Source organism: Fonsecaea erecta (genome assembly GCF_001651985.1).
Source record: "Fonsecaea erecta strain CBS 125763 chromosome Unknown Scaff1, whole genome shotgun sequence".
Taxonomy (NCBI): domain Eukaryota; kingdom Fungi; phylum Ascomycota; class Eurotiomycetes; order Chaetothyriales; family Herpotrichiellaceae; genus Fonsecaea; species Fonsecaea erecta.
In genome coordinates this window covers 3,815,619-3,838,415 of record NW_017387244.1, presented here as the reverse complement: position 1 = coordinate 3,838,415, position 22,797 = coordinate 3,815,619, and the positions used below count along the sequence as shown (strand labels likewise).

General features: G+C 53.9%; 9 protein-coding genes across 9 annotated transcripts; 4 read left to right on the top strand and 5 right to left on the bottom strand.

The window, feature by feature from the left end:
* Positions 1-2,227: 2,227 nt before the first annotated feature.
* Positions 2,228-2,942, top strand: AYL99_01351 (hypothetical protein; the record flags this gene model as incomplete). The annotated part of the gene is made up of 2 exons (XM_018832867.1): positions 2,228-2,281; positions 2,334-2,942. 2 exons carry the CDS (start codon positions 2,228-2,230, stop codon positions 2,940-2,942), a joined length of 663 nt encoding a protein of 220 aa, XP_018698746.1.
* A 1,020-nt stretch (positions 2,943-3,962) lies between these two features.
* AYL99_01350 (hypothetical protein) lies at positions 3,963-5,689 on the top strand (the record flags this gene model as incomplete). The annotated part of the gene is made up of 2 exons (XM_018832866.1): positions 3,963-4,058; positions 4,133-5,689. 2 exons carry the CDS (start codon positions 3,963-3,965, stop codon positions 5,687-5,689), a joined length of 1,653 nt encoding a protein of 550 aa, XP_018698745.1.
* Positions 5,690-7,052: 1,363 nt separating this feature from the next.
* AYL99_01349 (hypothetical protein) lies at positions 7,053-7,730 on the bottom strand (the record flags this gene model as incomplete). Its single annotated transcript, XM_018832865.1, has 1 exon — positions 7,053-7,730. The coding sequence occupies one exon, from the start codon at positions 7,728-7,730 to the stop codon at positions 7,053-7,055; it is 678 nt and encodes a 225-aa protein (XP_018698744.1).
* Positions 7,731-9,391: 1,661 nt separating this feature from the next.
* Positions 9,392-10,713, top strand: AYL99_01348 (hypothetical protein; the record flags this gene model as incomplete). Its single annotated transcript, XM_018832864.1, has 4 exons — positions 9,392-9,486; positions 9,604-9,619; positions 9,673-9,758; positions 9,822-10,713. The coding sequence occupies 4 exons, from the start codon at positions 9,392-9,394 to the stop codon at positions 10,711-10,713; spliced, it is 1,089 nt and encodes a 362-aa protein (XP_018698743.1).
* Positions 10,714-12,622: 1,909 nt separating this feature from the next.
* AYL99_01347 (hypothetical protein) lies at positions 12,623-13,862 on the bottom strand (the record flags this gene model as incomplete). The annotated part of the gene is made up of 2 exons (XM_018832863.1): positions 12,623-13,562; positions 13,615-13,862. The coding sequence occupies 2 exons, from the start codon at positions 13,860-13,862 to the stop codon at positions 12,623-12,625; spliced, it is 1,188 nt and encodes a 395-aa protein (XP_018698742.1).
* A 231-nt stretch (positions 13,863-14,093) lies between these two features.
* Positions 14,094-15,207, top strand: AYL99_01346 (hypothetical protein; the record flags this gene model as incomplete). The annotated part of the gene is made up of 2 exons (XM_018832862.1): positions 14,094-14,290; positions 14,349-15,207. The coding sequence occupies 2 exons, from the start codon at positions 14,094-14,096 to the stop codon at positions 15,205-15,207; spliced, it is 1,056 nt and encodes a 351-aa protein (XP_018698741.1).
* Positions 15,208-16,169: 962 nt separating this feature from the next.
* AYL99_01345 (hypothetical protein) lies at positions 16,170-19,319 on the bottom strand (the record flags this gene model as incomplete). Its single annotated transcript, XM_018832861.1, has 1 exon — positions 16,170-19,319. The coding sequence occupies one exon, from the start codon at positions 19,317-19,319 to the stop codon at positions 16,170-16,172; it is 3,150 nt and encodes a 1,049-aa protein (XP_018698740.1).
* Positions 19,320-20,280: 961 nt separating this feature from the next.
* On the bottom strand, positions 20,281-21,006 carry AYL99_01344 (hypothetical protein; the record flags this gene model as incomplete). The annotated part of the gene is made up of 2 exons (XM_018832860.1): positions 20,281-20,847; positions 20,911-21,006. The coding sequence occupies 2 exons, from the start codon at positions 21,004-21,006 to the stop codon at positions 20,281-20,283; spliced, it is 663 nt and encodes a 220-aa protein (XP_018698739.1).
* Positions 21,007-21,276: 270 nt separating this feature from the next.
* On the bottom strand, positions 21,277-22,116 carry AYL99_01343 (hypothetical protein; the record flags this gene model as incomplete). The annotated part of the gene is made up of 2 exons (XM_018832859.1): positions 21,277-22,054; positions 22,109-22,116. The coding sequence occupies 2 exons, from the start codon at positions 22,114-22,116 to the stop codon at positions 21,277-21,279; spliced, it is 786 nt and encodes a 261-aa protein (XP_018698738.1).
* Positions 22,117-22,797: the final 681 nt, after the last annotated feature.

Sequence of the window (22,797 nt, the reverse complement as noted above, 5' to 3'; positions counted from 1 at the left end):
CTCCCTCAAACAAACAAGGCGAGCATTCCCGAACAGGAAATCGTTCCTCTCCACTCATCCCGCCCTAGTGCTGCGTACTGCATGGACAACAAGGATCCCACCACCAGCAGAGCCTGAAAGTTTTGGAAACTCGGTAATATCATTGTTAGTGGCCCCGAGCAGCACCACTGTGCGTAGTGGGTGCGTAGTATCAGATATGATGGTGACTCAGAAATCGAGCAGTAAAAGGCAAAGATCTCCCTGCCCTGGCCTTTTGACATGGCATATCTGCCTACCTATAACTGGCAAGACAGGAAAGAATTTCCAGCGAGTTAGTGAATGCTGAGTCAAATACTCGTAGAGGGCGAGGAGTAACACAGGATGAAATGTATGACTGGCTACTGATCCAATGTGTGCTCGTAGTCTACGCATGCAGCCAGCCGCCGATAAAGCTGATAAAGTTTGTCGCACAAAAGGTGGGGAATTAGTTAGAGAATCTTTTTGACTTGTTCAGCGTGCCCAGCGTTTCGGGTCTCGGCACACCTGAGAGACAGATGCCTCGGTCACTTATTGGGACGGGAGGTATTGATTGATATTCTGATGCCGTGGTTGCTTTGGGGGGAGTTCTTTGCTATTACTTTTGGGCAGCTGTGAGTATTTTAGTGGAGCATGGAGATTTGGGCAGGCTTTGGGGGTTGAGAGTTCCATATGAAATTTGAGGTTCATACTCGCCGTGTACCTACAAACATCATCTCTATCAGGATCGACGATAAGGAGGATCGGGCCCCGAGTGATGCATCCATTACTGGATAGGACGAAAAAGATTGGCGTCTACGAAAACCGCTGCAGTTTGTATGAAGTAGCCGGGGCCAAGGAGACAAGCCCGAACAGGTTGGCCGGTTGATCATTGATCCACAACGGGAATAGGCGAGCAGACATCCTCAATCGACTTTCAAGTGTGCCATAGCTACTTGATCCGGATCAAGCGGCCCATCAACAGAGGCGAACGAGCCGTCCTTCCGCCTTCTTTGTACTCGTACAAACACAAAATAGATGGGGAAATCGACCTCGGCTCGATCGTACGTGACTAGTGAGTCTGAAACAACACTTATGCGCTTTTTTGAAATCCCATGGCTGCCGCCAGGTCGAAACAGAGTACTCGGTAGGTAAAGCATCCAGGATTGGTGTTTCACGTGATCGGTCAAAATGGCGGGCTGTCTGACGGATCCGCCAAAGGCAACCCGAAGGGAGTTGTCCGCATGTCGAACTAGGAAGAAGGCGTAAACAGCCCTTGGGAAAGTAGTCACTGGTGCCCGGAGGGACTTCTTCCCGGACTGACATCGCCAGCTGGTCGCTTTTCTGAGAAGTCGCGGTGACCGGAGGATAAATTGACAGGAAGCCAGCGTCACCTACCAATCAGATGTTTCCAGTCACAAAGCTCAGGAGTCTCTCTTGGGATAGGTCATGTCGTCCTTGCATACTTGTACCTGGAGGGATCACCGCTAGATTTCCTTTAATGACAACACGACCTCCTGGATAACGCTGGTGCCCACTCACAGCGGGTTAGATGATTTAGATGTCCGGAGACGTTGCCCTTCCCCACAGGGATACCCTGGGCCATGGTGGCATCTATTACTCGGTATTTTCTCGGGATCTGATCTCAGGCTGTGATATTGCACTGATCTAGATCGTAACAAACAGGCAATGGCTTGAAACGTCAATTTCTCAGTGGTGCTGGAGAACTTCCAGTAGTCCCGCTTTCTACCCCAGACACCGGGGCTTTCTCGCATGTCCGCAGTCGCAGAAGCTTTACAAGTCGAGGCAACGTGCGGCCTCCCTCCTGCGGGAACAATTGATTCCGAAACAGAGAGAAACTTGATAGAGAGCCCAGAGGAGGCTGTGTTTGCCAAGAGCTGTCGGCAGACCTTCCGTGCTCTCCGGATAAACATCGGCTCTTCCTCGGAGATATCGAGACTCAATCCGACAATCCGCGCTGCTGCTCCCGCTGTAACCTGAATTTCCAGCTTCAGCTCCACAACTCAAGATGGCAGGTCCATATGGATGGTGAGTCAGTCTTCGCGTTTATATGGACGCCTGGAGATGTACTAGGCGTCTGACGCTCCTCATGCTCCCTGTATAACCTGATCGATATTGTCGCAAAGAGAGAGAGAGAGAGAGAGAGAGAGAGAGAGAGAGAGAGAGAGAGACTTCCCATCCTTCACCATACTCACCTGCGCAGACACCGACAATGGCATTCATCCGAGCATACCGAGAGTCGGACAAGGACGCAATGATCCATATCGTTCGTCACTCAGGCCCAACGGGCGGATGGCTTTATTCTGACCTCACTCTAGTTTCGTGAAACTGCTGCTCCAGATTTACGCAATGCAGGCGACCCTGTCCTGCATTACGCCTCATTCCTGTGGTGTCGACCCTACCTAATGTTAGAACCCGAAACCTGCTTCGTCCTCGACGATGGTAACGGCCTTGCAGTAGGGTACTTGCTTGGCGTTCCTGACACTGCCTCGTTTGTGCAAAAGTACGACGATTCATACATTCCGTACCTACAGTCCCAAGGGTTTGAACAGCCGCGGCCGGACGAACAGACTGGCTGGAGTGAAAATCTGCCAAACGCACTCAGACAAATCATGTTCACGCCCCATGCGATGCTACACGCACAGTATCCTCAGCTGATGGAGCAATGGCCGGCGCACATGCACATCGATATACTAATTCCCTACCAAAAGCAAGGCTGGGGTCGGCGCCTGATTGAGGAGTTCTGCGGTGTGGCTAAAGAACAAGGTGCAAGAGGACTTCATCTGCTTATGGCCGCAGCGAATGAAGACGCGGGGAAATTCTATCCTCGCGTAGGATTTTCTCGATTCCCATATGTGATTGACAACGGTGTCAGTGGCGAAAAGGGCAGAGATTCTGGCACCATTTGGTTCGTGAAGTCACTATAAGCGAGCCGGGGAGGACACGGATCGCAGCTGGCCTCAAGTGTTACCAATCCGGAGATATCTCATCACGTCAGCACTCGCCCTAAGATATCCACCTGGCCCGGGCCTCGTAGGAAAGCCTTATGCAGAAATACCCGCAACGACCGGCAAGAGATTGATGTATTATTTCCCCTGTGCTCCCCCCATGGATATCGACCAGATTCGCGCCTCGCAATGACACAGAGTATCTGCCACTACCCAGCCCAGAGGTTTTACGCTTTAACGCTCGACTTGTTGGCCCCGAGCTACCTGGGGAACGATCTCCTGACTTGTATTAGTATACACCGAGGATAAGCGCTAAACAGCAGTAGTGGAGATGCGGACGCTGATGTGGACGCCTGCGCCACTCCAGCAGTTTGGAGCATTCATCCTCGAGCACACACAGATGCAGTACTTGTTTTTCCAAATGAAAGCGAGTCTCTTGCGCAGCTGGTGGATCTGTTGACTTCGGAGACTGACCCCATATGCGGCGTCGGCAGCAAGATATGAAGGGCCGGTGGATCATTATCATTATGTACATCTGGATCCAAACGTCTGGAAATTCGCCTGAGCCTCGTTCAGGCGGCCGCTTGTCCCATCGTTTCGATAGGTGATCCATCCGAACACGGTATCGTCTTTCCTCGTCGGGGAATATTTATATCGGGCCTTTGAGTATCCGGGATCACACCCCGCCTTTACAAAGCGTCCCATGTATACATCATGAAACGGCTACAAGAATTCGCGTACCTCTCGTTTCCGGCTGACAGCCGCTTCACAACCTCAGGCCATCCAGAACTTCGCCTTGTGCCTTTTCCTTCTTCGAGGAGGAGATGGACTCTTGATTAAGGCCCTCTTTCCACTTCCCTTTTTCATTTTTGAGGTCTACCTCAGCAGCACCGAGTTTAAGTTGCCTGGGAGTTCCCCTCTTCTTGGGCTCTAGGCGCAGACTTGCACGTCAAAGAGGACCCTGTCCTTTCAAGAGTTTTTCTCCTCTGTCAGTCAGTCATGGTATTCTTTGCATCCGGGGCGGTCCCCGAGATTCCGAACAAAGATATCTGCTCGTGGATCTTCGATGAGCCCAAATACGACATCAACAAACCAGTAAGGTTCCCCGAATCCTTAGCAGGGCTAGATGAGAAGAATATCTTCTTTTTGCTCACAAGACGGACCCTCAGATCTTCATCGATGCAACCAACACAAATCGGTCCATATCACACCTGCAAGCCCGCAAGGTCGTTCGGCAATTGATTGGCGGTCTTCGCAAGGCTGGGGTGAAAAGGGGGGACTGTGTCCTTATCCACTCCTTCAACGACATTTACTATCCAATTCTCTTTCTCGCCATCATCGGGGCCGGGGCAGTGTTCGCTGGCACGAATCCAGGCTACACGCCCCTCGAGCTGCGGCATCATGTCAGTATCACCCAAGCCACGTTCCTCATCAGCGAACCGGAACTGCTCGTATCCCTCGTGCAAGCATCCAAGGATGCGGGAATTCCCCAGTGCAATGTCCGCGTTTTCAACACACAGCCGCACCAATCCGTGCCGGCGGGCTTCACCAGCTGGACCGACTTGATGGAGCATGGTGAGGAAGACTGGGTGCGCTTCGACGATCTTGATACCTGCGCCAACATGACGGCCGCACGACTGACAAGCTCTGGGACAACCGGTTTGCCAAAAGCCACAATAACTTCTCATCAAAACCTCATCGCTCAACATGAGCTCTGTTACAGTCCGAGCATGTACAACAAGTCATACGAAGTCGTCAACTTGTATTCGTTGCCCATGTTTCACGCCGCCATCGCGCCCCGATGCCACACATCGACGTTGAAGCTCGGCGAGACGTCATACGTCATGCGCCGGTTTGAGCTGGAGCCGTTCCTGGCGAACATCGAGAAGTTTCAGGTCACGGAGTTCTACGTGGTATCGGCGATGGCCGTCGCCATCGCCATGTCGCCGCTAATTAAGAAATACTCGCTGAAGACGATCCGACACGGCCTGGCCGGCGCCGCACCGCTTAGCAAGGAAACTCAAGCGGCCATCAAGCCGTACCTGGGGCCGGGAGCGCCCTTCGCGCAGGTCTGGGGCATGACCGAGGTGACGTGCGTCCTCACCATGTTTCCATGGCCCGAGGACGACGCGACGGGCTCGGTCGGCCGTGTGATCCCGGGCATAGACCTGAAACTGGTCGACGACTCTGGAAAAGACATCACGGGCTACGATGTCGTGGGCGAGACGTGCGCCCGCGGCCCGACCGTGATCCGAGGCTACTTCAACAACCCGGAGGCGAACCGCGAGTCTTTCGACGCCGACGGCTTCTACCACACGGGCGACATGATGTACTGCGACGGCCGGACGAAGCTATGGTACGTCGTGGACCGCAAGAAGGAGCTGATCAAGGTGCGGGGGTTCCAGGTGGCGCCGCCGGAGCTGGAAGGCGTGCTTCTCATGCACCCGGACATCGTCGACGCCGCCGTCATCGGCGTGCCCGCCGCGTCCGAACTCGACGGCGAGGCCCCGCGCGCCTACGTAGTGCGCCGACCGGGCGTGGACCCCAGCCAGCTGACCGACAAGGACGTCTACGACTGGGTCGCTCAGCGCCTGGCCAAGTTCAAGCGGCTGGAAGGTGGCGTGCGCTTCGTCGATGTGATCCCGAAGAATGCGAGCGGCAAGATCCTGAAGCGCATCCTGAGGGAGGAGGCGAAGAAGGAGAGGGCCTCCACAACGAAACTATAGACAAGATTTACTCCATTAAGCCCTATACTTCTATGGTAAATAAACGAAATTTGATTAGAGGATTTACGAGTCCAAAATAGTTGTCTCGGGATGCAAGAGAAAAGAGTTGTCATAACACAAGATCCGTCGTGTCCTTGATCGGAAGTCCAATTCCGAATCCGAGTCCAACTCCAAGTCAGATATCCGTCTCACACCCAAGCACTGCCTGCCTGCCTGCTTGCTCCTCGTTCTTGCGGCGTTGCAGGCTTTCTAAACCCGGGGATGGAAGAGGGGGATCAGGAAGAGGAAAGAGGAGACACTCTCCCATGATCCGGCCCCGGGCTGTACCGCAAAGCAAATCTTAATGTTTTGTACATAAGTCATTCACTTGCATGCTCGTCGAAAGCTTTGGGGGGAAAAAATCCCAGTGCTTGGAGGGAGGGGGAGGAGAGGGAGGAGGACAGACAGGCTGACAGGTTTGTAAAACCAGCCTCCGGATATCATTTCCTGATCGTGGGATGACGTTGGGTCATGTCGATCAATCACTCAATCAGTCAGTCACTCAGTTCCGCTTCAGGTGAGACGAAGGAGAAGGGCCCATGCACGTATCAGGATCGACATCGACATCGAAATCGAAATCGAAATCGAAATCGAAATCAAATCGAAACATTTACTGTCCTCAAGCCGCTTCGGGAAGGGGAGAATGGATCTTCTCTCTTTTTGTGGGGGGCCCTTTCATCCCCTAGGTCGGAAACGACAAGTAGTTAGGTAGACAAATAGATATGACTAGATATAATAGCTCATCGTGTGGGATGTCCTGCAACAAATCAGGAACCTGTATACGGCAGGACATACGCACACGCAAGCAAGCAAGCAAGGGTCACGATGAAGACCTTTTGTTTTCCTGAAACCAGCCCAGAGCGCTCTCCAACGATAGATATGATAGGGAAGAACAAAGAGGAATTCCACGGCTCCCAATTCTTACACATAGGGAGCTTTCCGTGGATGGATGGATGGGTGGGTTTCCCCGACTCCCGCCCCCCCAAAAAAACCTGATCACAAAACAAGAAAATCCCCTCCCAGCATCGAATCATGATAGCGTTAAAACATTTTATCTTCGTTCCCTCTCTCTCTCTCTCGCAACCCAGTGGTCTGAGTTCGAACCAGCCAACCAGTGGAGACCTTCAGATGGCGGGGTTGTTGTCATCGACGACTTCCAATTAAATGGAAGGAAGGGGGCTATCGGCACAAGCCTCGTCCAATAGAAAGGATCGTAGAGTTCTCCAGAGCTCCTGTACGATATCGATTGACCGTCGTGACTTAGGTTCATCCGGGGGCCCCCGGGGGTTTCGCTTTCGAAACTGGCGGTTCTGTTCTTGTCCATTCACGAGAACAAGGACGTTGGGGCGCCCGACAAGAAGCGGCAGTCGCAGAGGCTCTGGCGCAGGACCTCGTTCCTCAAGGCCACAACCTCGTCGTGCAGGGCCGAGACGAGCGAGGTCTGTGTCTGCATTCGCTCTTCCTCCCTGCGACAACGCTGCTGGAGCTGGTCGATGAAGGCCTTTTGGCGGTTGCGGCACTTCGTCGCGGCCCGACGGTTCAGCTCGAGCTCGCGCGCGTGCTTTTCTGATCGCGGCGCGATGCGGCCGGTCGTGCTCTTCTTCCGGCGCGCTGGCGTGTTGCGCGGTCGGTACGAGTCGTCGTTCAGCTCGACGGACGCCAGCGACATCCGCCGCAGGAGCTGCTGGTGACTGAGTGACATCGGACTGCTGGTGGCGGTGCTCGGGTCAAGGGAAGCCGCTCGTCCCAGATACGAGGTTTGGCTCGCTGGCGACGTTGACCCCTGGAGAGCTCGCGGGTGAAGGTCTTGAGGCTGGACAAATTCAGGAGGTGGTCGCTGTGGGACCAGGCTGGGCAGAGTGGTTCCCGCTGGTTGCAGGAAAAGATCATGATCGCTGAATACCGGGGATCCTGGGTTACCTCCGTGGCTGTATGGGAGGTCCGAGCATAGTGGTAATTGCCAGTCCCTGGCATGACCTAGGAGGACAGGTGAAGTCGCCATTTCGGTGTGTGAAGCCATTGACTCTGGTATCGATAAAGATCCCAATAAACCGATGACTGTTCATGAGCGGGATCACGAATGATGACCAGGCGGTCTTGTATAGCTCGATGCAGGCTATACTTGTGGGGCTGCAAACGGGATTATGATGTAGGACTCCTTTGCGACTTTCGTCACAGGTTGGGTGCAGGATGCTGCCAATGACGAGGAAATCCGTGACCCAGCAAGAGGTGGCACTGATTGTTGGGAAGAGGGGGTTGGTGTGTCTAAGCTGCCACATTGCTTCCCTGACGCACTGCGCCAGGAATTTTTCTCCGGACAAGGCGTCCGGAGAGATGGAGGGGGCGGGTTCCACAGGTTTGGCAAGAACAGGAAAGGGGCGGCGTCGGGGAGGGGGCGCCACTCAGAAGGGCCCAATAGATTATGGAAAGGAAATAGTACTTCCGCGTGTCAGATAGCAGGATCTGAAAGGGCCAAGCCCGGAGAAAGCAGCCGTGATCGACAAATGTCGTCCTTCTTCTACCAGGTTTGTCCGTAGGATACTTTCTCCGAGGTACAGAAGCTGATCCTACCTGAAGATATGAATCTGTAGGTTGTGTGGCGGGTTTGTTTCTCGCGTGCTCGATAGCCGGTCTACTAGTGGTAGACGGTCCTCCATGGGGCGAGGGGCAGCGGAGTCTAGGACGACCTCGTTCGCTGTTTGCTAGGATGCCATCTTTCCCACATGCCCTTCCGAATCTGCCATTGGCCGGCTCAGCTTTTAACGAACGAAGAAAGGGCAGTTGTGCTGTCCAAGGTTGATTGGAAATCGAGAGAGGGGAGGCTCGTGTACAAACGAGGACAAGGGCAGAAAACCCTGCTACTGCCCCGCTAAGGGACACTTGCCCTTCCCCGACTCTGTGAAGTACTGCCATTGGTCAGCATTAGTATATCGGTATCCACTCCTTCAGCAAAAAAGTGGGCCAGCACAAATGTAACCAGAGAAAACAGAACGCCTCGAATCTGCTGCACTTATGTACTGGCAAAACACGCCGTGCGGTGCTTGATTGGTAGACGGATTAGGTAAGTTCCTGGGGAGATCTGAGCACGCCGAGAGAGCACTAGCTAAGACCCTGGCTCGTATTGAAACCTTGTCAGAGTATCTGACATGCCCTTGAATGGAGGCTCGACGGCTACAGCGGATGCCCTTTCTGCTTTCAAACCACCTCCCTCAATTGTTGCCCCCAGGTTTGTTTCAAGGCTCTTCCGACGTCATTCAGTCAACCGCCTTCTAGGCTTGATTGGCCCTGAGTTAGGAGACGTGATGCGTCTGACCTATTTGTTCCAGGCGCGTGGCGTTGCAAGACCGTATCAGGGCGAGGCTTGCAGTCACCATCGTTCGATGGGGGACAGGTCTCGGAGAATCTGGTGACGTTGACCTGCATATCTTAGTCGAACTACCTGCAGCTGCTAGAACAAATGCCGTTTGCAGCAGGGCACAACTTTGGGCCTGCATATCTCTGCTTGCATGCCCACACGGGGATCAGGCGAAATCTTGGCTCTGAATCACGCCTGGCCACACTCGACTGGTGGCGTGGCATTTTTATATCAAGCACAACTCCTCTTTCTGCGCCCACAACACCTAATTTTCCGATCTGCCTTGTCCCCACGTGTGAACATTGACGATGAAGAGCCTGAAGCCCGCGCCGAAACCCGGTGGTAACGCGAAGACGACGTCAAAACCGCGACGAAGAACTTCTCGTGGCAGGACATCGCGGGCGTAAGTTCTTCTCTTCTGTACGAGTCGTGTTGGCGATATGATTTCGAGGTCTGGACCCTCTCTGGAATAAGTATACTGACGTGAGAGTGCCTGGTGATACAGATGCGATCGATGCAGACTCAAGAAGGCCAAGGTCCGTCCGCCCAGTTCTCCCTTTGAACGACTAATTCGCTGACTCCTCGGCAGTGTGATGGCGACCAACCATGCAAGCTCTGCCGGGCCACCGAGAGTGAATGTGCCTACTCGGCCAGACGGAGAGAGGCGAGAAACTAGTACGCAAGCACCCGTACCAAACAGTCCAAACTCGGAGAGAAGACTGATGGATTATTTCCTAGTTACTACCAGATGCGAGAAGTCACCGACCTGGCCCTGCAACAGCTGTATTGGGCCAGTCGAAGAAGAACAGGCTTCCCCGGCGACATCCCTGACGAGTCCAAAGGCGAGGTCTCGACGACCGAGATTCTAAAGGGACTGGGCCTTTGGAGACCCTGTCTGGACGAATTTAACTTCCCAGGCGAGGTGGTCGACCCGTCGAGACACACCTTTAAGAACAGCAATAATAACAATGATAACACAGGCGGGGGTGTGCAGAGACACCTCGAAGCTATGGACCCATGCCACGAGCTCGAGGACATCGACAAGCAATCCGCCACGTCGACCGCTTCGACATCTAGTAGCCCCCGAACGTCCCACGGGCGGGTATTCACGACGAGCAATAATACCACCGACAACAGCACCAACACCCCTCTCAACCCGGACGTCCACGCGCAGGCTGAAGAGATGGACATGCAGAGGCAGTTTGAACTGGCGTCGTCACTGTCGCCCCTGCCGGGCGGATTACGGGGTCTGCATGGAGAAGGGCCGCCGCCGGTCTCTCGCGACGACCACCAGGCCTTCTTCCCCGAGCACGTCATCGAGCCGTCACAGCTAGACGTCGACGCCTTTATCGACATGAGTCTGTGCACGTCGCCTGTGCCGCTGCCGCCGCCGCAACCAGCGTCCCATTTTTACGACCACTCCATGTCCTTCAGCATGCCGACCATCCCCACCAGCCTGGCGCCGCAGTTTCCCTACGGACAAACCCACCACCACCACCACCACCAACATCCTCATCCTCATCACCATCACCAGCCGTCACGCGATCACATGTTTGATGGCTATTTGACCGCGTCGCCCGGGACTACTACCACTGTGGTTCCCGCCCATCGACCGGTGGCGACGGGATGAGCCACGCTATTTTGATCTGTTGTGTGGTCTTTTGATTTTTCTCCCTTCTACTACTGCTAGCACTGTGTTGTAACTGAGTGGTTTGCACGAGGAGAACTGCAAACACATACTTTCTGCTGTTTCCTGCTGGGAGGACTAAAAAAAAGGGACACACTTGATGGACTGGATGGGGTTTGTATCGTTATCCAAAAAAGGCTATTGAATCTGGGGAGAAAACCTGGAAGGGCGTCTACGGACTATTCCGCCCTCTCGGGATATTTACAAAGGCATGGATCCCTCCCACGGTGGATATCTGCCCTTGTTTTGATTTACCTTTTGCATATTTGTGGCGAAAAGTGCTTCTTCCTGGTGGTGGCTGCATTGAAGTCAATTGGGCGGATCGACTTGTATATTTCATCCACAGCGCTTTGCTACCAAAATACCTAAAACATGTGTGTATACGGGATGTTTCAGTCACTTCTGGGGGCAAAGCAATGACCTCTCTCTCCACTCCCTGCTCTGGCGTTGGAGACGCGTCGAGGCTGGGGGGGAGGGGACTTTGCGAATGCTCTACCCTCGCTCGCTCCTCGCTTGGAGGGCCAACGAGGTTCAGCGTCACCAGCGCAAGTTCCGCGGCTAGAATGTCCGGGTCTCCATCGAGAATGTCTGACAAGACTCTACAGAGTAAATGATCTCCAGCGGATCAACTACCCGAGAACACCGGGCTTATCAATGAAGATGATCGCAAAGGGGAGGGTGCCCCGATGCCGTGCTGTCTTGTGCTTTCGCAAGATCGCTAAATTGCCCTGGAAACAAGCAAACATTTCAGCATGTGGCGAGATGGCTAGACCGAAGAAAGACCACCATCCCACCGTTGGGGCAACTTCGTAGGACGGAGATGCTCTCCAACTCGAACCTAGTTGGGCAGGTGATCGCCAGATTGTCGTGGCGCTCGGGTTGGAAGCAAATGCCAGCTGCACGGATTCTCCACCCTTTCGCTTATATCGCTTAAAGAGGCCAAAGGAACTCACTTCCAGGGTTGCCTCTGGGCCAGGACATTCAGGATTCATAGTGACCCACTGGGGATGACTTTTCCAAGTCTCCCTCAAGACATTTTCCTTCCGACGGATTTAATGCCCAAGCCTATAGGAACTGACGTGCCGCGTACCTATACGCAACCCGACAAAGCTGCTGCGTGAAGAAATGGGATATTCCAGAATCTGGACCGTGTCTGCATTCAACATTTGTCAAGGCTTTGTGCACCTGGTCATCGAGGGGCAACGCAGCGGGCTTGTAAGACCGGAAAAGACAACCGTGATATGACAGACGATCCTTGACTCACCAAGTGTCCCTTCGACATTGCCGCACGCGAGGAAGGGGCGCTGACTTGTTCCGTTGGGATGATGGTAAGCTCGCCATCTCTTCGTCACTTGTGACATTGACTGGTCGCTTTGCGAGACCTGAAAGGTCGATTGCCTCGGAGCATGTGTAACTAGAGGCGGGGAAGGCTGAATGCCCCGAGAACGTGCTTAGGTTTTCTCCCGCCGACTCCCCACCATGAGGACAAGGGCAGGTCAAGTCATATCCAGGCGATATCGGCGTCTCTTCGGAGGTTGAGATTCCCATAGCCTCAAGGAGTCGGTATCTATTCAAGCACCGATCCCACTGATGGTTTTTCGATCATCGGAATATGGACAAGGACATCCCCATGCTTCTTCCATTGCCTAGGCCACGTATTCGTGCCTGGGATCCATGCCAAAGATCCATCCCTGTGGGCGTTTTCATCGCTTCTGGCTTTACCAGCTGTGGAGCGTATGAGAACGGAGGCACATAGTTCGGATGATGAGGCACAAGCATGGATCATGTATTATTACTTCCGAGCATACAGGCAAGCCGAATTTTGGAGTCAACAACGCAGGTGCATGGCGTGTTACCACCTCTTTGGTGCAGAGAGCTGCGTACGGGAGAACGATGCACTTGCTTGTTCGAGCTTCTTCTGTCTCTCACGTGCCACTATCCCTGTGCGGTCAGTTACTGGCGTCGCGTTTGCGATTTGATCAAAGTCATCGTAGTCGTCCTCGGCAGAGCCTGACTCTGCGTCTGAGTCAACAAGCTGTAGAGGCGGCTGTGCCTGTTCTTCCGATGGAAGTGGTGTCTTTGTATCGCTTTTGCTGATACCCGGCTGGGGTGCCTTTTTTGGTGGTTCTGCAGGGAAATTGTCGGTGAATGGCTTGGAGGCGAGGATCTTACGGCGGATCTCAGCCATCTCTGCCTCTTCGTCCTCATCTTCTTCCTCAGGGGGCAGTTCCAATGATACGCCTTGCTGGAGGGGGCCGTGCTCATTATCTGCATCATCATCTGAGTCTTGATCTCCCTCGCCGTCTTCGTCGTCAGATTCATATACCTCTCTCCTGTTCATATTCCCACCGGCCCAGTCATCTTCTCCGCCAGCGGCATCCTTGTTGAGTCGACTATCGGCGTATTCTTTCTCCAGCTTGGCGAGCCACCTCTCTTCGGCCTTCTTCATCTCCTCTTCATTCTCACAGGCGGCGTACCGCTTGAAGAGCTGGGAGTTGATTTCGAGAAACGGTTTGCCGTAGGGGAAATGCTGTAAAATGATCTCGGCCCAGTCGTCATGCCCGCAAATGCAAAAGCAGGCTGCCAGGGCTTCGACACAATTTAGTCTCCATGGCCTCCCATAGTTGACGGGGTTGGCGGCCACAAGATAGGGCAGAAGCCGCTCGCATTTCCCGCCTATCCGTGAGAAGGGAACTTCTTGCACCCTGACCCACGAACATTCCACCACCGCGGCGCCGTGCTGTTCGAGTAATTCTCGATCTGCCGGTGACAAGAGCTGCTTCGCGTTGGGCCTGGAGACATTATCAACATGACGAAAGAGCCTTGAAGAGAGGCTTTACTCACGATATGACCACTCCAGGGAACTTCTGACCCACCGCCAGCTCTCGCATCATACCAAAGTGCATGAGTCTCTTGCCGCTGCAGCGTTTTGCATCGCAATGACCGAAATCCCAGCATGCTGCTTTGAAAGGCAGACGTTCAGGAGGGGCATCATCGTCGCCCCCTTCTCGTGTGGCGCGAGGGGTGTGCCGCGATCTGGTGGAGAATTTTTTGGACTTGGAAGAGGCCCCGTCTTTCTTATGGCGGACCATCGTGGTGATGAAGCAGGCAAAGTAGAGACAAGTCGAGACAGTGGCAGATGAGACTTTGTGGTTTTCTTTGTCGTGGTCGATGACTTCAACGAAACGTTTTCTTAGAGATCAGCCCTTATCGTTATCGCCACGTGATGATCCGAGGTTTTTCCGCCACCTCCAAGTCGCTGCCCTCGTTGTTCCCCGAATTCTTTCTTCGATAGCATTGAACTGGTCTGTGAAATCGCAAACATGGGCTTGGCTGTGTTGCCGCCGGATCCCGAGGACGAGGTCGTGCAAGCCGATATCTACGACGACGACGAAGAAGACAGTGACACCTCAGAGCACCAAGATGGCGGTCGGCCGTCAAAACGGCGCCGACTGTCCTCTTCGTCTCGACAGATTGCGCTGCCGGGAGAGGTCATTACAGATGATACGCAATGGATGAGGTAGGCGAGAACAGGCCGGGGGGCGAAACTCAGATACAATTTACTGATGCACATACAGAGGACATGGTACCTTCATGCCCGAGCAGTCAACCACCATGATCGCAACCCTCGCGGGAGCCCTCAAAAAGACAAACAAATTACTTTCCGTGGCCCCTCTTCGCGCGAGATACACGCCGGAAATCGGAGACTTGGTGGTCGGTCGGATCGTGGAAGTCCAAAAGAGCCAGTGGAAAGTGGACGTCGCGGCACCGTTATTGGCACAATTACCCTTATCGTCCATCAACCTCCCGGGAGGCGTCCTGAGGCGGCGCACAACGGCCGACGAACTCCAGATGCGGAATTACTTCCAGGAAGGAGACTTGGTCGTAGCGGAAGTCCAACAGTTGAGGAGCAGTGACGGCACGGCAAACCTGCACACCCGCAGTCTGAAATACGGCAAGCTGCGCAATGGCATGTTCCTGGCGGTGACGGGGACCGGGGGCGGCGGAGGCGTAGTGCGCAGTCGAAGACAGGTCTTCACGGTTAACAGCGGCGCCCAAGGCGGGGGCGACGTCAACGTCATCCTCGGGGTGAACGGATACATCTGGCTGAGCAAGCACATGGAGCAGGCCGAAGACCAGGGCCGGATGACGAGTGGCGGGGTCAGCATTTCCAACCTCGACGACGTGGTCAGCAGCGCCATCTACTCGAGCCAGAACGACGACATTGGCGAGGGCACCCGACGGGAGATCGCGCGGATCGCGGAGTGTATCAAGATCCTGGCCGAGGACGGGGTGCGGGTCGACGAGGACAGCGTGCTCAAGGCGTACGAGGCCGCCGTGGACGCCGAGATGAACGTCATGACGGACCAGGAGGCGGTCGCCACCAGTTTCAGCGACGAAGTCCGGAAGAGGATCCTCGATGCGGCGCTCCATTGATTTTTGAAACGGAGGTAGGCATTGATGAGTGTTGGTTGTCTGCCCCTATCAATGATTGGTTGGTTGGTTGATGGATTGATTGAAAGACCGACAACAACCCACATACAATGCGAATGACATGCCTCCCCGCGCCTCAACTACAGTACATCCTGAACCTGACCCTACGGCACACGGACAAGTTTCACCTTTCTCGTTCTCGTTCTCCTCGACTTCCCTTTCATCTCTGATCTCACTCCCTCTGTTGCTGTCGCAGGGGACGGGGACAAAGCTCCCAACAAGACTCACCTCCTGCTGTGCTGTTCCTGTCCGCCCTGCTCTGCCCCACGGCAACATAAAGCTCGGCCTCGATCCGGGCGGCATTTTTCTGACCGGGCACTCTCGCTATTTCCCACACAAAGAACATGTACGCCTGTCGATACGGGATTATAATATATATGCCAACCCTATCAAGCCACGGCCGAGAGCGAGCCATGTGGGTACGACTGTCTATGCTATAGAGCACGGAGGAGCCATGTACGAAGCATGTCTTAATGATGGATGGATGACAGGGAGGTGTGTACCTGTAGACAACTAGATCAGTCACAGTAGATAGTGATGCCTTTAGCAAGGATGATTCTCCTCAGAGGTATTGCGGATACGAATGGATACACTATGTATGTACTCATTACGACCATCGACCATGCTGCACGACCAGAATGCATTGAATTGCTGTAGCCATCAGTTACTATCCGATACCTTTTCTGAAAAACAAAGAAAAGCGCGATTGGTCAGTCTGTTCTTGATGTGCTTCGTTTCCACGCAGCCCTAACAACACCGTACAGACAAATATAAAATCCCCTTTGAGTTTTTCAATCCAAAGCCCGAGAGTGTTGTTTTTGATCGTTCGACGTGCAATTTCTGTCATTGGATACATCACAAAGTCCAAGCACCCAAGTTTCAATACCTGACCCGACTGCCCTGTTTTACTCTTCCCAGGGATTCTTCTCGACATCTGCCTCCTTCTCCAAGTCCCTGCTGATGTCAACGTGTTCCTTCTTCCCAAGCTCTTTGGCAGCTGCACGATCGTCCTCGAGCAACTGGATTGCGACTCCGACATATCCTTCCGCCGCTGCCGCATAGATGCCCAGGCGAGAAAATTCAATCGGATCATCTCTGCCGAAGCCCATAGCTTTTAGTGCCCTGACGCACTCGTCAACCTTCTTGCTCGAAACAGATGGTGGGGAAATCTCAACTCGACCCGGAGGATGGGGTGGCGCTGGCGGGATCGGAGAAAGAATCGATGATGAGCGAGAGATGTTAGTAGCAGCTGGTGCTGGGGGCAAGAGTACGGCGGCTGGAGGGGGAGCAGGTATGAGCGGTGGTGATGGTTTCGAGGCGGACTTGACTTGCGGCGGTCCTGCTCGAATGGTTTCTGGTCGATGAGTCTCGAGGGGCTGTGGATGAGAGGGCAGAGATCCAACGCTGGGAGAATGCTCATTTTGGTCCGCAATTTGCTGCAACAATTGCATCGGGCGCTCGTACCCCGTAAAACTTGGGAGTCGGGTGGCACGAGGTGCTCGCAGGCTGGACGGAGCGGGAGGATCAGGTCTATAGCCTGGTTCAGCAGAAAATCGAGTCTGTGGGGCCACTCTGGAGTTCGGGGTTGTGTTGCGACTGTTCTCCAAGTAGTCCTCCCAGGACCTCGACGTTGGGTTCTCGTACGGGGCCGCATCACGAGGTTTGTAACGATCGGTGTGATGAAGGGTCTGGCTGCGTTGTGGCAAGCGGTAAGAAAACCCTCGTTTGACTCGGATATCTGGAGTGACGACATCGAATGAAGACAATTCTGGCTGCGACCGTTGGGGTCGGGGTTGCAGGGCAGGAATGTGTGCAAGAGGATCAAATGGTCCGTTCAGTCTCGCTGCCGGGTTGGTACCACTAACTGTCTGGGCCTTTCTTAGAAAGACTGGTCCGCGAGGATATATCATGTCGTCAGGCCTGATAAATCGTGGTGGAGCACCAAAAATTGAACTTCGATTTCCCTCGGATTGCCACTGAGGTAGACCTTGGTATATGTTGCTGGGGCCAGCGGTGGCAGGAGACTCTTTACGGAACGGGGCTTCACGCTTCGGCTCAGACTGTTGCTCAGACTTTGGCTGAGGCCAGGCACCTGGGAGTGAGTATGAGGACCACGAGAAGGTGTCCGACAAGCCTGGCGCTTTTATTTTCCCTGCCGATTCTTCTCGTTGGGAACGGACGGGCTCTTCTTCGTCGTCGACCGTGGGCTTCTTGTAGGCATTGATCTTCTGGGGGACCGGCCGGACTGGTGGCCGATACAGTCGTTCCCAACGACCGTCACTGTGCGTCTTCGAGTCGAGATCGATTGAGGGGTTTGCCTTTGAACACTCTTCAAGTTGGCTAATGCTAGGATATCGAGACAAGGCTGACTTTGTTCTCATGCTGTCTCGAAAGGTACCAGCCATTGCTAGGAAGTCTTCAAATCGGCTGGCACTGGTGACTTTGCCAAGAGATTTCAATGCAGGAAATCGGGCCAGAACATCGGCATCAGAAGGCTGCGAGTCAATAATGGAGTTGCCAACAGACTCGGTGCGCCCGCCAGTCTTGTTATGAGGTGGCAAGGACGGAGACAGGAGGTTTGGCATGGAATAGGGGCTCTCAGATGGCTGTTGATTGTTGGTCGGAGGCACAGATGAAGGCAGACTTGATGTCTGGACCTCAGAAGTGGAGCTTTCCTTCTTGACCTCGTAAACTTTGGACCTTAACGTCGTCTGAGGTGGCGCGGGATGCGTTGTCTCGACGAAGCTGACTCTCTTTTCAGAAGGCTGGATGTCCGGCTGCACTTTATCTTCGCCCCTGGATGGTTCAGGTACACAGGCGTCGTCGCAGATGGGTATTCCTTCGTGAAAAGGTCTACCAGTTGTGTTAATTCCGTTACTTCTGTTCTTGACGGGACCGAACCTCCCAGCAGGGCGAACATCCAATTTCAGCTTGTTTTCTTCTCCGGGCTTCTTGGTCGCGCCAAAGGAGTAAAGGAACGGCAGTCCTCTCACACGAGTGCATGATCGATTAGTCGTGCCGACCCCGTTACTTCTGTTCTCGCCGAAGCTGAACCTCTTCACATGAGGCTGCAAGACCACCTCGACCTTGTCTTCTGTCACGGAGTTATTGATTGCCCTGGGGGTTTGCTGCGCTTCTAAGCGAGAGCCGGGTCGGTCAGTGGTTTCGACTTTGTTGCTTCCAATAGTTTCCAGTTCTTGGTCCATGATTGTTGCCAACAGGCCCAGGCCCAGTTCGCCGGCTTCTTTCAGGATATTCTTGAACCCAAACAAGACATTCTCGACAGCTGACGTGTCTGCATCTCTCGTCTTCTCCGCAAGCTTTCGCAGCCCCTCTGCTGTGGACTCAAGGAAGTCGGCCAATGGACCCAGCTGACTATCAGGGCAGGGCGAGGCACTCTCAGGGGCCTTTTCCGTCTGCATCAATGACTCTCCTTCACCGGGGATGACTGGCTGTGCGGTGGAGGTGTGCTTAGTCCTCCCATCATCGGCCATGGTAGGGTCCGAAACTGGGGCAGATTGGGGCGGTAGAGTGAAAGTCGTGCCCAGTATGTTCTGGCTGAAAGGTTTTTCGAGAGTATCAAAAGTGAGCCTGGGCTGAGGTCCAGATGAGGATGGCCGGTGTGGACTCGAGACTCTTGTACCCGAACGTGACGACGACGACGAAGACTCCTGGTCCCGCAGTTTCTTCGTGGTGTATGCCTCATGATGTCTCCAGACAGCCAGACTCCCGCCAGTGTGTCGAATGTCAAAGATATGCACCAGGCTGTTTTCCTTCGTCTCTCTTGCACCTCTCAGCGAGGCCACGCTTTGGGGGGCGGGGGGGACCAGAGCAACCGAAGGAGGCACAGGCTCTTCCAGGCGTTGTTGCAACTCGAGGGAACTTCCAACAGTGATGAGCTCACCATCGTCATGGTCGATATAGGAGAGCACAGCGTCAGGCTGGCTATGGATGGTGCTGTCATACTGCGAGGCGGTGATCTGAACGATACCCGGGGGACACGTAGGGCCGTTCAGATCACGGATGCCAAAGGCCGGGAGATCGAGATTAGCCATGACAGAAGCGAGAAAGGCTAGTTTCGAGGCTTTCCCTGGGATGTTAGAAAGTACATAGGAGGATTGATAGGGTTGTGAGAGACGAGAGAGAAAGAGAGACAGAGAAAGTGAGCATGAAGAACAAGGCTGGCGTGGCTGCTTTGCTTCGAGGTCCAGGCAACGACCAAACCAAAGTTGCACAACCCCGCACCGTGATACACGCGGATCCACCAATGACGATGGTTTCCGGGCCCATTCACTGTTGCTCTGATTGGCTACCGTCATGGGCAGGTGCATTAGAGTTGCATTCCATTATGGTACATGCTAGATGCCCTTTGGGTGAAGCAGCATCAGCATATGAACTACGGCACAGGCATCCATCGTTCATGGAGACAACTTTATATGACTTTCTCCCTGTCACAGCCCTGACTCTGAAATGCCACGCGCAGGCTCCTCCTCTTGATATTCCATGCATAATAGTCTGTAGTTGTTCCCATCTATTAACAGCTGTCGTGCTATGGGCGCCTTAGCATTCCCGTGACGCGAGGTGTGGGGATCCCTCGTCATAACTATACATACAGTCCCGAGTCCAGGGGTTTTCATTTAGCCAAAGGAATGGAAACATGCCTCGCATGCTCTGGTCTTCGGCAGCCTCCGGTGTAGGGTCGATGTCGTCTTCATCCTGACGCGGACGTCCAGGTGGGCACTCGCCGGTGCTAAGCGTTATTGGGATGTAGAGGTGCGTGTTGGCCAGCCAAGGACGATTGATAAAGCACAGACACTGGGCGTCCGGTAGACATTGGATCCCCGGTGCGAGCTGGTTCTTCTTTCAGCTCCAAGGCGAAGTCTGATATGTTGGGTGTTCACAGCAGCCCTGATTCGGTAGCGCTTGAGCAAACGCTTCTGTCGCGCACTGCGTTCAGAAGTCGAGAACTGCCCAGCATCCTCGAACTACGCGCGTTTTCTCGTGTGTCAAAGCCCATCACTGCTTGTTCCTCTCCGCCGCCTCTTGTACCTTCAGCCTCTCGACCAATCTCTGCCTCATGAAGTCTGTCAGGCCCAGGATCCCATCGTTTGTGCAGATACGATACGTCCCACTGGGCTGGTAGCCTCCGTGCCCATCGACGAATTTCCCTTGCCCATCGACTTCCACGCTGCCGAAGATATCTTCCGGCTCCGCGATGCGTCCAAAGTCCGGTATGCGCCGTTGATCAGAGACGTGGACCCAGCCTCCCCGACCAGCGCTGCCATAGCCGCCCTGGTCGCTGGCGCCCGAGGAGCCTGTCTGCTGGCGGCGGGCGGTCTGAAAGAAGGACGCTCCGGACGAGGATACCATTGCCGCGGCTTGCGATTGGACCTCGGGGTCGGAGGATGCATTCTCGCCAATGACGGAGTGAAGAATAGGGAGGAACTTGGGGTTTTCGGTAAAGGATCGAGGCGTGGGTGGGAGTTGCGTTGCGGTGCCAATGGCTAACGAAGGTGAGGGAGGATCCGTGGAGAGGAGCGACAGGAGATGAGAGGAGGGGTTTTGAGGGTCCTTGAAAACATACTGCTCGATAACCCACGTTAGTTTCGTAGAATTGGAGGTTGATGGGTGGTGACGAGACCTTACAATGTGAGGGTTGGTGCTCAACGTCGAAACGGAGCGTAGCCGGAGCAGTAGTCGCGGTGCTCGCCATAGCACCCGACTTCCGGTAGCTCTGTTCATCTTGTTGCGTCTTGCCCTACAGAAAAACACTGAGGGATACAGGGTGCTGGGGCCGATCGCATCTGGAGAGGGAGGATGCTAATAAAAATTATTTTGACGCAGCGCAATGAAGCTCGCCTAGATGACGTCTTTAGTTGACTTTTGGGCTACCTCGTTACACAAACCCATGCCAGCTATCCAATACCGATAGCTGTGGATGCTATTACTTCCTCACTTGATAGTTCCATCGCATAATTAATTCCAGCTTTTTACCGTTTGGCCCGGCCTCTTCTACTTCTTGCCCGGCATCCCGATTTTTGCGATTTCCTTCCCATCGACCCAAGTGTCGACTTTATTCGGGTAGAAACACAGCATGCCGATGATGCCGGCGCTCTCCTGAGTCGGATTCTTATACCACCAGGCCACGTCCTTGATTTCCTTGCCGTTGATCACGGCATTGTAATAGCTGGCTTCGCCTTTGTAGGGACATCCGGTGTGCGTGTCACTCGGAGTCAGATACTCCCACTTGATGGCCGTCCGGGGCAGATACCAACGAGCCGGGAAGTTGGTTTCCCAGAGGGACATGACGCCGCCTTCGGAGCCGGTGTCGGCGAGACACACACCGTCGACCTCGATGCGCACGTGTCGCCCTGAGGGGAGGAGATCGACTCTGTGATACGGGTCCTTGGGGTGGTAGAGCACCTGTGCCTGCTCCTCATACCAGGCATCGAGGGATTTAAAGTCGACTTTCACGTAACCGACCAGTTCAGAGTTGAACGAGTCGGGGACAATGAGCGAAGGGACGGATTTGTCGCCGACGCTGAGGGTCGAGGTGGACGAGTCGATGCCCGAAATGGGCTTGTCGTCGGTGAACTTGGCGTTGTCGAGGAAGTCGGCCTTGGGGATCCAATACATCGGATAGTATCCATTCTCCCACACGAGCTTCGCGGTCGTGGTGTCAAAGATGTATTTGCCATTAAGCACTCCCCGGATTCGTTTCTCCGTGCCCACAATCTTTGGTCGAGATTGGGGGTTGGGACTGAAGAGTTTGGAGCCAAGTTCTGCGAGACTGCGAGTGTGTTAGTAATTCACATGTAAGAGGCAGAGGGCATCTTCCTCTTACTCAGACATTGCTCTCGTTTGACTGGTTAGAGATTTGGGCGACAGATGGCTATGGGTGAGTTGTATCCGGGTAATAGATCGTAGCGCCAGGTCTGAAATGGTCAAGATACTTGAAATTGAATGATGAAGAGATTTGCAGCGAGAGTTGTCCCAGATATATCTATTCGCCGACTCAGGTTCGTAGTTGACGTCGAAGGTGTCCTAAGAAGAAACTGAGACTGACAAACGATACCTGCTTGATGCCGTAGCTGGTCGAAAGAGGCAAGAAAATGAGGGGGTTCAAATATACGCGCTGTCAACGACGTCTAGCAAATGATCACTAATAGATCTGTGTCCAGTGTCCACAACTCGGCGAGGAACAATATGTGCTGACACACTGCTAAAATGCTATTCTATTGCGGGGCTTACGGAACCAAGACACCCCCGTAACATATGCGAAATGCATGCCAATGTCTGGAGGTTATAATTAATTACTTGGTACATACCTAAGTCCTTCGAACTGGCGTTTGTCATCAGTGCTCAGCCTCGATTCGTCCGAGAAACCTGTCCATCCGGGCTAATGGTAAGGAGATGATGGCATCAAACCTGCCCGAGAATCACCAAAACTTTCCTATTCGGGCGAATGGCATCCGTGGTAGCTATTTCCCATGGACGTTCTGTTCGGGGCCATTTTGAACACCTACATCCAGG